Source organism: Cnephaeus nilssonii, assembly GCF_951640355.1.
Source record: "Cnephaeus nilssonii genome assembly, chromosome: 6".
NCBI classification, from domain to species: Eukaryota; Metazoa; Chordata; class Mammalia; order Chiroptera; family Vespertilionidae; genus Cnephaeus; species Cnephaeus nilssonii.
The window spans coordinates 10404055-10420337 of NC_137077.1; the positions used below are offsets into that span (position 1 = coordinate 10404055).

At 50.5% G+C, this 16283-nt stretch overlaps 1 protein-coding gene across 1 annotated transcript in view; it reads right to left on the bottom strand.

The window, feature by feature from the left end:
• The window catches only part of ABTB3 (ankyrin repeat and BTB domain containing 3), a 257095-nt gene that overhangs the window by 40779 nt on the left and 200033 nt on the right, over positions 1-16283 (bottom strand). Inside the window, exon 5 of the mRNA XM_079775307.1 lies at positions 727-892. Within this exon, the coding sequence (XP_079631433.1) occupies positions 727-892 (166 nt within the window). The remainder of the gene's footprint in view (positions 1-726; positions 893-16283) is intronic.

The window sequence follows — 16283 nt, forward strand, 5'->3', positions numbered from 1 at the left end:
GAGTTTGAGCCACTATTTCCACTCTTAAGAGTTTCCCTAATGAGACAATCAGGGATTTGAACAAAGATTTGTGTAAGTTTATTTAGCTCAGCGTTATTGATATAAGTGATCAGAAACAACCTAAATACCCAACAACTGAGTGTGGCTAAGTGAATAAATAATATGACCATGTTAAGTAGCCATTAAAAGGGACCAAAACTATTTAATGATACTGCAAAGTACCTTTCATTGCACCTCAGTGTCAGGGGTTTGGGGGACAGCTGCCTGTCTCAGAGGCTCCTCCTAGGGTCCCCCAGAATGACTTTTGTGCCTCTTAAACGTACCCTGAAAGTTTGGTGGAAGTTTGTCTTGACTTGTTCTGTGATGCAGTAACAGGCCGGCTGAGCACTAATTTTAACCAGGCTGGAAAAAGAACTTGAAGGACACATACTAAATATAAATAGGATGATTACTTGGGCTATGGAATGATTTCCTTTCTGGAATAGGCCTATTTTTCTCTCTTTTCCATTTCAGCTGCAATGACCACGTGCAACTTCTATAAAGATGAACAAGGGTATTTTTATTTTAAAAACTAAAAACTAAAAACTAAAAAAATATTTTAAAAAATCACCCTAAGTCACCCGTAGGGGGAGCCTCTGTCCAGTGCCTGCTGTGTCCATCTTGCCATGGGCCGTCGCTCGTGGTGAAGGTGGGGGTGCGCGTTCAGACACCCAGAGGGCCCTGTACCTGTTCGCTCATGGTGTTGATCCCATCGGGCCCCAGGAGAGACACGGCCTGCTTCACCAGATCCGTCCGCCCACAGTTCAGCATCCGGAAACCCAGGTCCTGCTTAAACTTGGCTTCGATGGCCACTGCGTCCAGCTTCCGAGAAGCAAAAAAGCAGTCGTCAGCCCTAAGGGAGGGAGAGATGGTCAGCTGGGTGCGGCGGCCTCCCCAGCGACGGGCCTGGAAGGCCACCAGAGTTAGGTAGCACCAGGAGACGTTGCGTGTGCTTTTCATGTCCACTGCCCGCTCCTGGGCCTCAGTTAGAATGTGGACGTCTTGACCCTTTGTCCTGCTGTGGATCTGTCCTGTCCTCTATGTTCCTTCACGCACGGAGCAAAGTATACTCTTGGCTACTATTTACTGAATGTTTCCTGGGGGCTAGGCTCTACGCTAAACTCTTTACATGAATTAATTCGTTTAATCCTCACTCAACACCAAGAGGTAAATACTATCTTTAACCCTCTTTTTTTTAAAAAAAAAAAAATCCTCGCCCGAGGATATTTTCCCACTGATTTTTACAGAGAGTGGAAGAGAGAAGGAAAGACAGAAATATTGATGTGAGAGAAACACATCGATGGGTTGCCTCCTGCACGAGCCCCTGACCAGGGCCCTGGCCGGGGAGAATCCTGCAACCCAACCAAGGTATGTGCCCTTGACTGGAATTGAACCTAAGACCCTTTGGTCTTCAGGCCGATGCTCTATCCACTGAGCCAAACCGGCTAGCTCTTTACCCCTCTGTTAACCACGGGCAAACAGACACAGTGAAAGGACTTGCCCAAGGCCACACAGCCAGCAAGCAGAGGTGCTGGGATGTGAACCACGGCAGCCTGCAGAGCCCGCCTGGGTATCTACTGTGTCCCCCTGTCCCTCCATCATGGCACATACTATTTGCCTCTTCCCCTGTTTGCCTTCCCCTCCAGGCTGGGGGCTTCGGTGAGAGCAGGGACCCTGTCTAGTGTGCCTGCATTGCAGTGCCAGACAGCGCCCAGCACATGGCGCTGTTAAACATGTTCGCTGAATGAACACCGGGCAGGTGGATGCTCGCCATTCAAAGCAGAAGCTGGGCAGAGAACTGGGAAGATGGAATGCGATCACAGATAGTCAGGTGCCTCGGAAACAAACCCAGACGGCCGGGCGCAGCGAGCGAGAGGTTAGGGAAGGTGGGGAGAAAAATCAACGGGTTCCAGAAGGCGATGCAAACTCTGCTTGTACAGGATGTTACCTCCTTCCCACCGTGAACTGATCAATCACCGACTGAATCAGATCTGCAAGCATTTATGGAGCACCTGTTTGTGACAAGCTCTGTGCTAGGGGCTGAAGACATGTCATTGTCCCTGCCCTGGGGCCCACTGCCTGGAAGGCGAGAGGGCACAGGCACTGGCCATGAAACCCCCTGTGGTACATGCAGTGCTTGAGGGATCGGAGACATGCACCGAATAGAGCCTCGGGGATACAGCAAGGCTTCCTGGAGGAGGTGACCTCTGAGCTGTGTCTTAAATGAGGAAGTGGTAGGAGAAAAGAGAGCAGAACTTTGAGCTCATTTGAGCAAAAGTGTAGCGACGAGGCATGGCAGGTGAAGTGAGGGCAGGAAGGACCCAGTGTTTCTGGGGTCTAAACTTGTAGGCAGAGTGCCAGAGCTGAGGGTGGGGTTGGATTACAGGGGAACTTGACTTGATTCTCAAGGCTCCAAACGTTACCCTTAAGGGCCACTGAATGTTTTGAAGCGGGCAGGGCACTGGTATGGTTGGAAGGCCAGCTCTGGAAGAGAGTAGAGGATGGGGTTGCGGGGAGCCACCCCTAGAGGTAAGAGCCATGCCAGTGCCAAAGGAACTAGCTAAATGGAGGAAGAAGCTGCCAGTGACAAAGAGACGGGACCAGGGGCCGAGCGAAGGCTGTGGCTGCTGGGGTGGGGCAGATGCCGCGGGTCCTGTCTTCTCCACACGCAGGTGCCCATTTCTCAGGTGTCGGCCCTGAGGCTGGTGGCCCACACAGTTGCATCAGCCGCAGTCAGCGCTGTCCCAGACCCCCTCCTGTCCCCCCTCTTGCCAACGCAGAGGGTGGAAATGGAGGAAAGGAGGCGGGCTCTCAGCACCCCTGGTCCCATTCCTGCCTCTAACTAACCCACATGGTGGTACAGGAAGGATTCAGTTTGGGGGGGGGGGGGATTATCTTCTTTTTTAATCCTTGGAAGAAAGGAGAGGGGGTATTGTTTATGGTACTAAGGCTCCTGCTCAGCAGTAAGGCTAGGTTCTGGGGAGAACACCAGAGGGGTGAACCACAGAGAGCCTCAGGAAATGAGGGTGGGTGGGTGTATGTGTGACCCTTCATTGGGTTCCTGATATATCGTTCATCTGTCCTGAAATAGGAACCCTGCGGTAGGTAGGATATGTTCCAGTGGTCGGCAAACTGCGGCTCTCGAGCCACATGCAGTTCTTTGGCCCCTTGAGTGTGGCTCTTCCACAAAATACCGTGTGCGGGCGCGCACGTACAGTGCGATTGAAACTTCGTGGCCCATGCGCAGAAGTCGGTTTTCGGCTCTCAAAAGAAATTTCAATCGTTGTACTGTGATATTTGGCTCTGTTGACTAATGAGTTTGCCGACCCCTGTGTTGGGCTCTCAATAGGTGACACTAGGATTTTGCTTCTGGCCACCAGGGGGAGCTGATGCAGCGAAGATTCCAGAGGACCCTGAGCTTGGGGTGGAGAGGGGGTCTAGTGCTTCAGGAACCGCATCAAGTCAGGCTCCAAGGCCCAGGGAAGAACTAAGAGAGGTATTTAGGGGACCAGAGTTGACCAGGATCCTGGACTCCAAGATGAAAGATCACCTCAACGCTGCTGGGAACTCTCCAGGGAAGCCCGAGAGCTCCCCAGGCCGGGGAGGAATGAAGGACTCCGGGCCTGGCCTGAGACCATGGCATCAGCATCCAAGTTCAAACTTCTGGGGCACAGAATGGGGCCGTGCCATAGGGCCAGTTCATGGGGCTGTGGACTTGGGACTCACTGCTAGGGCTTTGGATTTAGCCAATAAAAGATACTTTAGCAAATATTGCATGGGACAAACGGACACTAAGACATTATTGACTGTTTATCTGAAATGGAACCGTTTCATCTGGGAATGGGCAGAGCCACTTGCCATGATCCTAAAAGGACACGCGGGGAGTCCATGGATCCCACTGCAGTGAGGGCCGCACCCATCTCTAGGGAAAGAGGGAACACCTTCGTGAAGGAGGCTTCATCTAAAGGAACGATGTTCCCTAAAAATGGTTAAGGAGGCCCGGCCGGTGTGGCTCAGTGGTTGAGCGTCGACCTATGAACTAGGAGGTTACCGGTTCGATTCCCGGTCAGGGCACATGCCTGGTTTTTGGGCTTGATCCCCAGTGTGGGGCATACAGGAGGCAGCCGATCAATGATTTTCTCTCATCATTGATGTTTCTATCTCTCTCTCCCTTCCTCTCTGAAATCAATAAAAATATTTTTTTTAAAAATGGTCAAGGAAGAAGCTTCAAGCCCAATGGACAGGAGAGAATAGGGCGAGAGCAACAGGGAAGGGACTGGGGCATATGTCACTGCAGCTTCGGGATGGGGAAGAGGAGGGGTCTGCATGTGTTTCACTGAAGTGTCTGGAGCCTTGATGGTGTGTGTGTGTGTGTGTGCGTGTGCACACAACTCTCGGGGAGGTATCAGGTTTGACTCATTGTAAGGATAACTTTTCTTCTCCCAGACCACTGTCTAATTCGGGAAGAGGGTGCTTTGTGAAACCAGAGCCTCTTTCTTGGGAGCAAAGAGGCTGTGAATTGTCATTGTCATTGCATTTGCAATTTCCTCTTTCCTGTCTGCTATTCTCAATGCTTGATTGATTCTCTCAAATAAGCATTTTTTTCCCCCTGGAGTCAAGCTAAATTCCATGTGACTGGATAAATATTACTGGGCACCATGCATGGGGCTCTGAGGAGGGAGACACAGATTCTACCCCGTGTTCACTGAGCCCCAGACTGCTCAACAGACAATTCCAAGAACATCAGCAGTGTTTACCAGCTAGAGAGGTCCTTGATTTTAATTAGGGAGAGACAAATGGCAAGAAAATTACTGTAGTTAATGATGATGATGATAAACATCGTTGTTATAGGAAGCTGACATTTATTGAATACTTACTATTGAAATCTAAGCTCTTCCCATGTATTAATTCATACAATTTTTACAATAAGCCCATGATGTGGGTGCGGTTAGAAGCCCCATTCCAGAGATGAGGAAATTTCCCAAGTCACAGAGCTGGTAAGCAGGGAGCTGGCATTTCACCGGCTGAACGGGCACCTTGCCTGACCCCTCTCAGTGGGACCAGGCACTTCTCCACGGTGCTGGCGTGCCCCCCAATGCAACTGCCTACAAGAGTACCTCTCTACAATGTCTCCCGGACCCTCAAATGTAGTATGTCCAAAATTGAGCTTTTTATTAACACATCCACCTCCCTCCCTCTGAACTTGTCTGCTAGTCATCCTATCTCCATAAATGGCACCCCTGTCCACCCAGGTGCTCAGGCGAGAACCTTGTCTCATCACCATATTCATTCCATTAGCTGTTGATTGTGCCATCCAAATCCCCAATTCCACATCCATTGCTTCTCTCCACCTCCCCTGGCCAGACCCTGGTTCCAAACACCTAGATGATTGCAGTAGCCTCGTAACTGGTCTTCCTCCTCTCACTCTTCTCCCTTCCAAACTGGTTTCTTACACAAGGGAAGAGTGAACTTAAAATGTAAATAGGACCATGCTATGCCCCTGCTTAAAACATTTCAGTGCCTTCCCGTGTAATGAGAATCCACTCCAGACTTTAGGGTCCCGCCCTGCTCTCCAAGCCTCCCCTTCCTCCTTCACTCTGCACCAGCAGCCCCCCTCTTCTGTCCCTTCAACAGGCCAAGGTCTTCCTGCTCTGAGGGCTTTGCTCCTGCTGTTCCCTCTCCTTGGAATGCCCTCCCCGTAGCTCTTTGCAGGGCTGGTTCCTTCTCATCCGTCAAGTATGAGCTTGAGTGTCATGTCCAGGAGGCCTTCTCTGTATGTAAAGGGGGGTATGCTCCTCTCCTTTTTTCTCCTTCTTTTTCTTTTAATCCTCACGTGAAGATATTTTTCCATTGATTTTTTAGAGAGAGTGGATAGGAAAGAGGGATGAGGAAGGAGAGAGAGAGAGAGAGAGAGAAAGAGAGAGAGAGAGAGAGAGAGAGAGAGAGAGAGAGGGAGAGTAAGAGAGAGAGGGAGAGGGAGAGTAAGAGAGAGAGAAGACACATTAATTGGGTGCCTCCTGCACACACCACCTCACCTGACCGGGGCTGGGGACTGAATCTGCAACCCAGGCACATGCCCTTGACCAGAAATCAAACCCAAGACCCTTTGGGGTGTGGGCCGACACTCTAAACACTTAGCAACACTGGCCAGAGCTCCTCTCCCCTTTAATTTATTTTTTATTCTTATTTTTAATCCTCACCTGAGGATATTTTTTTCCCCATTGATTTATTTTTATTTTCTTAGAGAAAATGGAGAGGAAGGAGGAGGCAGGGGGAGAGAGAGAAACATTGATGTGAGAGAGACACATTGATTAGTTGCATCCCGTTCACATCGTGACTGGGCCGGGGATGGAGCCTGCAACTGAGGTACATGCCCTTGACTGGGAATCGAACCCACAACCCTTGGTCTGCAGGCCGACGCTCTAATTACTGAGCCAAACTGGCCAGGGCAAGCTGCTCTCCTTTTCGTCCCACCTCCAGGCCAGTTCCACCCCTCCCCTCACCAGCGGCCCCCAGTGCCTGCCCTGCATGCCGGAAGCACACGGTACTAACTGGTGGGTGAGCCACACACGACTCATTCCTGAGGCCTCAGGAAACATCTGGTTATCAAGCCTCCCTCAGCCACACAAACTAAGCAGTGGTTCTGGCCACTGAATTTTACCAGCCATGTCAGGCAAACACACAAGCAGGTAAGAAACATTTTCCATAAAACACTCCTTTCTGTCCAACGGGGTTGGTTAGAAAATGGAACTCCGCAGGATCTTAATTCCTGCAGCATTCCCGGAAACACGCCTGGGAGCTCTGCTGACCAGCTCTGGAAAGTCTCTGAGGGACCTGCCACTGAAACCCGACGGGCCCCCCTGGCTGGACAAATGGGCGCCCCCTCCCACGTGCAGGACTGACTTACGCAGGAATCTATTAAGCCAGCCACCTGGGGCTTCATCAGAAGGCGATCAGCTGGGCGGTTTTCCCTTTGAGTGGCTTTCAGTGATGCCATAAAAATCTGATCAATTTAAGTACGAGGCCAGCTACCGAGGCAGCAATTTCTCTCATTTCTCAAGGGCCCCAGCCCCTAGAGTCCGGCTCAATAGCTGCCACCACTTCAGGTATGTGACTTCAGAATGACGCGCTCCGCTCCGAGGGGCCTGCAGGCCTGAGCGCAGCACGGGAGCTGGCGTGGAGGTGGCCGCTGATGCGTCCATGCCCCCCGCTGCTCCCTCGTGCACTCAGCTGGTGAGGCTTCAGACACATTTTATTCCTTTATTAATTTTTAAAGCGAGCACAGACGTTACGAGCACGCTCTCTGGTTCCCAGCTCTGCTCTTTAGCAGCTCTGTGATCTTGGGGCAAGTTACTTAACCTCTTCGCTGTTCCGTGTTCTCATCTGTAAGCCGAGGTTAGTCATAAAACCGTCCTCCTCAGATTCTGGGTGCGGATTAAATGAGATCATCCATGTACAGTGCTTAGAAGAGTCACAGGGCTTAGCACGCAGCTCTCATGAAATGTTAGAGATTTCATATCATAATCGTTCTTACAAATTACAAAGCAAGAGGCAGACTGGAGAGCATAAACGCTATTTGGAAGAAGCAAATAGGAGACACAGAGACTAAAGAACATGATAGTAAAAGCGCTTCTTAAGATCTCAAATTAGGCATCGTATCGAACAAATCCCGCCAGGAGAAAGGCAGTTCTTTCCCAGTGGGGAAACCCCCGTCGCTCAGAAGGGTTTTGCAAGCACACCAGTGATGTCAGAGGTTGGGGGGAGGGGAATGGGAACCACGCTGGATAAAAGCAGTTTCTGGGACAGTCCAACGAGCAAGAAAGGGCAGAGCCTCTCAGGGGGCAGGGGGGTGGGGGTGGGGGTGCAGCTGCCCAGCCAGGCTTCCAGCCCCTCTTTCCTCCTCTGCCTGCAGGACCCATCCTGACCCGCTGGCGCTGGAAACCAGCAGCTCCCAGGGTCCCTGAGCACAGACTCCAGTTAACCCCAGGGAGGTGCGGGCTCGGAAGCCAGACCGCCTGGCTTCACCACTTGGCTCTGCCCTCGCTAACTGGGAAGCACTGTACTCGTGACTTAATCTCACTTACTTTTCTCACGTGTAAAACGAAAACACGAACATTCCACCTTTTACTTATGTAACAGACTAAAGGCCCGGTGCACGAAATGCGTGCATGGGTAGGGTCCCTAGGCCTGGCTGGCGATCAGGGCTGATCGGGGCCTTCTGGCTGCTGGCCAGGGCCTTCTGCTCCTGGCTGCTGGCTGCCAGCTGGGGCCTTCCTTCGTTCCGTGCCACCCCCTGGTGGTCAGCGCACATCATAGCGAGCGATCGAACTCCCGGTCTCCTGGTCAAACTCCCAAGGAGACACTTTGCATATTAGCCATATATATATATATATATATATATATATATATACACACACACACACACACACACACACACACACATATATATATATATATATATATATGTATATATATATATATATATATTTAGTACCTACCATGTAGCAGGCATATTATAAGCTTTTTACAAATATTAACTTGTTTAACTCTCATGATAACCCTATGAGGAAGGATTATTATTATTAACCTATTGTACAGATAAGGAAAAAGGGACACAGAGGGGTTAATGAACGGGCTCATGGTCACAGAGCTAATAAGTAGGAGTCGGGATTTGAACCGGGGCGGCCTGGCTCCAGAGTCTGTCCCTCCATACAGCCCAGCTCTCAGGGAGTGCTGGCAATTTCTGGGCTTCAGAGGGATTTCTCACACATGACTCTGGGTATGTACCCCAAAAGTTCTAAACAGTTCTCATATGACCTTCCTCATCAGCAGCAATAATAATAATAAAAAAGCTACCCTTTACTGCAGGCTCATTATGCGTTGTTATTGTTATTCCCGTTCTATTGGCAAGTGAGACTCAGGCCCGAGCTCTGCCACCTGAGCCTGTCCACCCAGGGCAGGCAGGGCCTTGTGCCCACGCCCAGGGTTCACACCCCGCTTGGCTTCTTCTCGCTACCTCGGCAGGTAGCTTAACCTCTCTCAGCCTCTGTTTGTTTCTCCATCTGCAAAACAGGGATGGCAACAGTGGTGCTGACTGCCTGAATTTGTGATGGGGATTAAAGCAGAGAGTACATCTGAACCACTCGGCACAGAGTGTGATAATAACTGCCCAATACGCGAAATGCATACTTATCACGATGCCATCATTTCCTCATTGTAGGGCCTCTTCCCAGGGATGCAATCAGGCCATCTGGAAGTCCCTCCCTCCGCCCCGCCTCCAGCCACACAAACTGCCAGTCCCAGAGCAGGTCTTCTGGCCCCCAAGCAGTTCTGGGGACCGGCCCTCGGAGCCCAGCCCTCACTGTGGTCCCTGCTGGCCCTTGAGACAGACCTGCTGTTGCTCCCACGGCTCCGCACGTTCCTTTCCCCGTGTTTCTGTTCTTATTCATCTGAGTCTCACCAGCAGGCTGGCGACCTGGGACAGAGCAACTCCCAAGGCCCCAGCAGCCTGGGGTCTCCGGGGCTGTGGGACGGGAGGGGCTGCTTGGCCCTGCTCACAAGGAAGATGCGGAGCCCACAGCCACCGCAGGATGTGGGCTGAGGGGTCTGGCTGTCACCGGGATGACTCTGAGAGGACACAGCCCCACTCTGCTGCCTGGGCCCTCACGGCCCACGATTTGGTTTCCCAAGGCTAGTGGGCAGATTGGCTGCCTTGGAACAGAGTAAAGGTGTTAGCGATAATCAGAGACAGAAGTATTTACAGTTTCCCTAACACACTATAGTTAATAATAATAATAATAATAATAATAATAATGATAATAATACCTGGCACTTATCAATTGCTTCCCATGTGCTAAGCATTTCCCACGTAATAGCCCATCTCATCCTCCAAATAACCCCATGCATTGGGCTCTGTCCTCATCATTTCACAGATGAAAACCTGAGGCATGGAGGTCATGTCACTTGCCCAAGGTCACACAACCCGCAGGGGGTGGGGCTGGCATTCAATCCAGACAGACTGACTCCTGAGCCCATGCTCCCATCTTGCTTAAACCTTCACGGGAACCCCAAAAGGCCGGTTTCAGCATCCCCATTTCACAGGTGAGGAAACAGCGCCCAAGAGGGGCTAAGTAATCTTGCCCTAAAATCGCTGGGCTCCTTCTCCTTCCATTTCAATCCAGACCTGTGTCATCTCAACGTCCAGGCTTACGTCAGACTCCCCAGGGTCCCAGCCCCACAGAACCCAACGTTATCGAATTGCTACTCTGTGGCACACACTTGGGGACACAGAGGCCACGGGGATAAGATTTCTGCCCTGGAGAAGCTCAGAGGCGCAGGGAAGTGCTAGGATCCGTTCATTCCCACATACCCATTCAGTGAGCGCCAGCTACAGGCCGGGCACTGGGCCCAGCAGCACGAGAGCCCGACGTGGGCCCTACCCTCCCAGGCTGCCACGGAGAAGGATATGAAGCAAGTGTTTGACTAGGTAGGTGACTATGTAATTGAAAATGCAGATGCCTAGGGGAGAAAAATGAGAGCACAACGCTCACTCAAAACAGTAATTAAGGATCAAGTTGCCAGCCTCTCCTACCTCTGGGGGCTCACCGGAGAGACTGATGAAATCCAGGAGCAGACAACAATGCTGGCTTCCTTTACCTGGACTCAGACACTCACTGAAGGGCGGCGGGAAGGACTACTGATGTGGAAGTGTAAGCCAACCCAGCACATTCCCTTGCAGTAATACCTCAGGCATGGAGCCCAGCTCTCTCTAGGCTTCCACGTTCTCATCTATAAAATGGGACAGCAGTGCCTGGCCGGTGTGGCTCAGTGGTTGAGCACTGACCTATGAACCAGAAGGTCACAGTTCGATTCCCAGTCAGGGCACATGCCTGGGTTGTGGGCTTGATCCCCAGTGTGGCCAAGCTCCTGTGCCCTGTCCCTCTTCCCAGCCGGCAAACCCCAATTGGCCTGCTGCCTGCTTGCGGCGGTGGTGGCCAGCTGCGAGGGAAGGAGGAGGGGGGAGGCAGGGAACCGTGTGGTGGTGGGGTGCTGACAATGGCAGTGGTGGCGTCCGGCGTCCTGTGTTCGTTCCTTCTATGCCAGGCCTGGTGACCATTGCCTCCTCTCTGGCCCGGCCCTGATTGGCCTGACCCTGATTGGCCCTGATTGCCAGCCAGGCCTAGGGACCCCACCCATGCACGAATTTCATACACCGGGCCTCTAGTATATGTATAATTAGAATCCTCTCTAATAAAAGAGAAACATGCAAATTGACCATACCTTTGCTACACCCACAAGCCACGCCCACCAGCCAATCAGGGCGAGTATGCAAATTAACCAAATCAAGATGGTGGTTAATTTGCATATCCAGGCCAGAGCAAAGACTGAAGACAGCATAGAAAGAAGCCAAGCACTGCAGAAGGGAGCGAAGCTGCTGAGAAGCAAGCAAGCGGGGCGGTGGAGAAGGAAGGGAAGCAGGCGGGGCGGGGAGAAGGGAGGGAAGCAGGCGGGGCGGGGAGAAGGGAGAGAAGCTGGCAGGGCTGCGGAGAAGGGAGGGAAGCAGGCAGGGCAGCAGAGACCGCAGCAGGAAGCCCTACTGCAGGAATCTTCCTGCAAGGGGCCTCTAGTCCTACCTAATAATAGAGTAATATGCAAATTGACTGCACCTTCACTATGCCCAAGCCACGCCCACCAGCCAAGCCACGCCCACCAACCAAGATGGCTACAGCCACCGAGAGCGGGAGGGAGGCTTGGGTTTCCGCAGTAACAAAAGAAGCCATCCTGTTGCCGGCCTAAGCCTCCACTCAAGGCTACAAAGTTTCAGTTATAGAAGGTGAATTAACTACAACAGAAATCGCTGTTGGCCGAGGAGCGAGCAGCAGGCTTGGCTTTGCTCCAGGCTACAGAGTTTCAATTGTAGAAGGTAAATAAATTCCAGATACCAGGGCCTCCTCTTGGGTCGCCAGGGGGCGTGGCCGGCCTGCAAACCACCACAGGCCCCTCGCTCAGGCCGCCCCACGCCCCAAGGGAACCCCCACCCTTCAGGGCAAACCAGTCAGCCCCCACCTATGCACCAGGCCTCTATCCTATCTAGTAAAAGAGTAATATGCAGATTGACCATCACTGCAACACACAATATAGCTGCCCCCATGTGGTCAAAGATCCTGCCCCCATGTGGACACAAGATGGCCACCACAAGATGGCCAGCAGGGGAGGGCAGTTGGGAGGCACCAGGCCTGCAAGGGAGGGCAGTTGGAGGTGATCAACCCTGCAGGGGAGGGCAGTTAGGGGTGACCAGGTCGGCAGAGGAGGGAAGTTGGGGGCAAACAGGCTGGCTGGGGAACAGTTAGGCATCAATCAGGCTGGCAGCGGAGTGGTTAGGGGGTGATCAGGCTGGCAGGCAGAAGCGGTTAGGGGCAATCAGGAAGGCAGGCAGGTGAGCAGTTGGGAGCCAGCAGTCCTGGATTGTGAGAGGGATGTCCAACTGCCCGTTTAGGCCCGATCCCGGATCGGGCCTAAACGGGCAGTCAGACATCCCTCAAGGGGTCCCAGATTGGAGAGGGTGCAGGCTGGGCTGAGGGACACGCCCCCCCTCCATGCACGAATTTCGTGCACCGGGCCTCTAGTATATATATATATATATAATACACACACGCATGCACACACACTGACACTCATTCACATATATGATATTATCTAATCCTTACTCTGATCCTAGAAAAACTATCTCTCATCTTTCAGAAGAGGAAATTGCAGCACAGAGAGGCTCAAAATGTGCCCCAGGTCACACAGCCTGCAAGCAGTGGAACTGAGATCTGAACCTGGATCCTTGCTCTTACCACCCACGCCACTGCCTCTCTGTGTCACCAAAGTCCTCCATGTTCATAGAGATTCTAGTCAACCGCTGCCTGGGTGAGTACTAGATGCCAGCAACTGGGCTGGGTGCCAAACAAATGTGAATTCCCAACCACGGTCTTCAAACTCAAGGCCCTCTTGCAATTGCCCCCCTGGGACGTTCCCCATCTCTCAACCATTTCTTCTTTCTCACCAATCCAGCCAACAAGGCCTGCCACCCACCCCACGGGCACCTTTCCCCACCGCCTTCCTGCCTGCACGCACGGTGTGCCCCCAACTCCACATCCTCTCCTCTGCGTCCTGCTTTCCTTCAAGTTGTTCTCTAGAGACAAGTGCCATAGAGCAGCTCCGGACTCTCGGAATCCCGGACAGTTGGCGCTGAAAGAAAGCACTCAGCTCAACTCCTGACCTTCAGACCAGGAAACTGGAAGCCTGAGAAGGGGTAACCAATCGGAGCGGCCACAGATGCATTTCGGAGCAGAATCCATGTCTTTGAGTCACTTAGCACGTCTCTTTTGTGGATACCCTTAGGTTTGTGTAGGGCAGGGATTCTCAACCAGGGGTGATTTTGTCACCCAGGGACATTTGCCAATGTCTGGAGACACTTTTGGGTGTCACAACTAGGGAGACGCTACTAAATATTCTACAATGCACAGGACAGCCCTCCCTCCAAAGACTTATTCCATCCCAATGTCAATAGTGCTGAGATTGAGAAAGCCTAGTGGAGGGTAATAAAATTTTTTTGCATCATCTTTTATATACGGAGCAGTTCCCATTACAGGATTCTGTAAGTGTGACAATAAAATGGTGCCTTCAGAAATGAATCGTGAAATGGCTTATCGTGGGCCTGACTTGGATACAGGGCCCCCCTGACCCCCCTCTCTTCTCAGCATATTTTCCCCAAAAAGCCAAATTCCCTCACACAGGCTTCAAGTCCCCCGATTGATGTTTTTCCTTTTCTTTGGTGTATAAAAAAGATGAACAAATTGAGACTTTTGTATCGAAGCAAATTACACCAAGATCTCCATGCAGCTTTCTAAGGAAAAAATTATACCATTGCAGCAAATGGAACATGTAATGCTTGCAAAGTTCCTAGGAGAAATGTTTGTCCAAAGATTGTGCCCACTTGCTGTTTCATGCCGCTACTGAAGTTCAGAAAAGAGCCAGCTCATTAAACCGGCCTCAGATAAAGTGAACAAAAGGTGATTTCACATCCTCCTCCCGGCCAATTGTTTCTGCCTCACGTGAGGTACTAAGGGGCCTGGACCTTTCTTTTCCTTATAAGTAAACCAGAGGCCCGGTGCACGAATTCATGCACGGGTGGGGTACCTCAGCCTGGCTGGTGATTGGGGCTGACTGGGCCATCTTGCCCAGTCCCGAAAGGGGCCGGGCGGCCAAGGGGTGTGGGGGTGGGAAGGAACCGCGGGAGGTTGGCTGTGGGAGCACAGTGACCACCAGGGAGCAGCTCCTGCATTGAGCGTCTGCCCCCGGTGGTCAGTGCACATCATAGCTACCAGCCAGTTGTCTGGTCATCCGGTTGTAATGGTCGCTTAGGCATATATATATATATATATATATATATATATATATATATATATATATATCTCCTGTTAGTGGCAAAACCTACTGTGTTTGCCATCCCCCACAATAGAATTCTGTGTCTGTTCAAATATGTGAAAAAAATTTTTTTATTTCAAATGCCAGGGCTGCAAACACCCAGGAGACTGAAATTAGGTGTACTCATATTTGACTCTTGTCAGGTTATTTTGAGTAGAAATAATGAAGCAGCATTACATATCTCTGGATTGGGCATCACGGCTTATTTCAAGAGCTGAAAACAAGGCCTTTCCTTAGAAAAAGGAGTCACCCTGATTTTGACAAGCCCTTAATGTATATCCATTTTTAGCAAAGACTGGGGGTTGTCTTCCAGAATCCTTTATCTCCTTTATGTATCGTAGGACTTGAATTTTAGCTGGGTACATGGCTGCCCAGGTAAAGACTACATTTCCCAGGTTCCCTTGCAGCTAGACATTACCACATGATTAAGTGCTGACCAATAGGGAGTGAGGGGAAATGATGCACGCAGTCTCTGGAGCAGGCATATCCTTCTACTTTCCCTCTTCTCACTAGATAGATGTGGTCCTGGCGGGTGGGGTCAGCCATATTAGGCCACGCAGAGGAAGGTGTCACTTGAGGGATGGCAGAGCAACAAGGGTAAGGTGCCTGGATCCCTGACCTGGAGTTCCGTAACAGCCAGGACTGCTTATACCTGGATTGTTACATGAGGGAGAATTTTAAACTCCTGTCTTATCCACGCCACAGGTATTCTGCATGTCTGTTATGGCCCATGAATCCATATCCCAGTTAATCCATTTCACAAATGGGTTTTAAATTGAAATCAATTCAGTGAAGCACACAGGAATCGCGAAGTATACGCTGGCTATTGTGCTAGGTGCTGGAGATTCAAAGATGAACACATACACACACCATCTTGCAAGGAGTTCTAGAAAGAACTGATGGTGTTCTTTATAACAATTCTCACGAATAAACTTACAATTCCTGAGGTGCAAGGGCAAAGTTCTCATGTTATAATCCCCAAATACATTCCCAGAAGCATCAGCCTCATAAATGCCCTATAACAGGTCCGCAAATTTTTTTTTTTTCTGCAAAGGGCCAAATAGTAAATATGTTAGGTTTTGTGGGCCATACAGTCTCTGTCATAACTCAACTCTGCCACTGTAGTGTGAAAAGCAGCCATAAACAATACTAACCACGTGGGCGTGGCTATTTACTCAGACAACTTTCTTTATAAAAACGGGTAGCAGGCAGTTATAGTTTGCTGACCCCTGATCTGTGGTAAAAGATTCCAAGAGGATAACATTCTCTTTGGGATTTACAAGAAACACAGGATGTTAAAAGCACTATTTTTTTTTAAAAGCCTAATTAATTTTATTTAAGCCAGTGTTTCCCACATTTATTGAACCACTTTAACAATTATTTAAATAATGCTTCTTAATATCCCGGAACTGGCCTTCTGAATGTGCTGTTGCCAACACCAACTAGATAACTTTTATTGTTAATGAATTATTTGAGGGACACATAAAATATAGAGTAAAACAGTGACCACCTACATGCTCGGCACCCAACCCACCTAAAAAAAAAAAAAAAAAGCGTTACAGGTGTAAAGGCCTCTGTGCATCCTTTCTGACTCCATTATCCCTTCTACCTTGAGATTACCATCTCTCCTGAACTTGACCTTTATCATCCCTACGCATGTTTTACACTTTTTACTACTTTTATGAATTCCTAATAATACATGGACTGTCTTGCATGTTGGTAAACTTTATGTAAATGTGAGCATATTACACAAATTCTGCCTCAACCTGCTT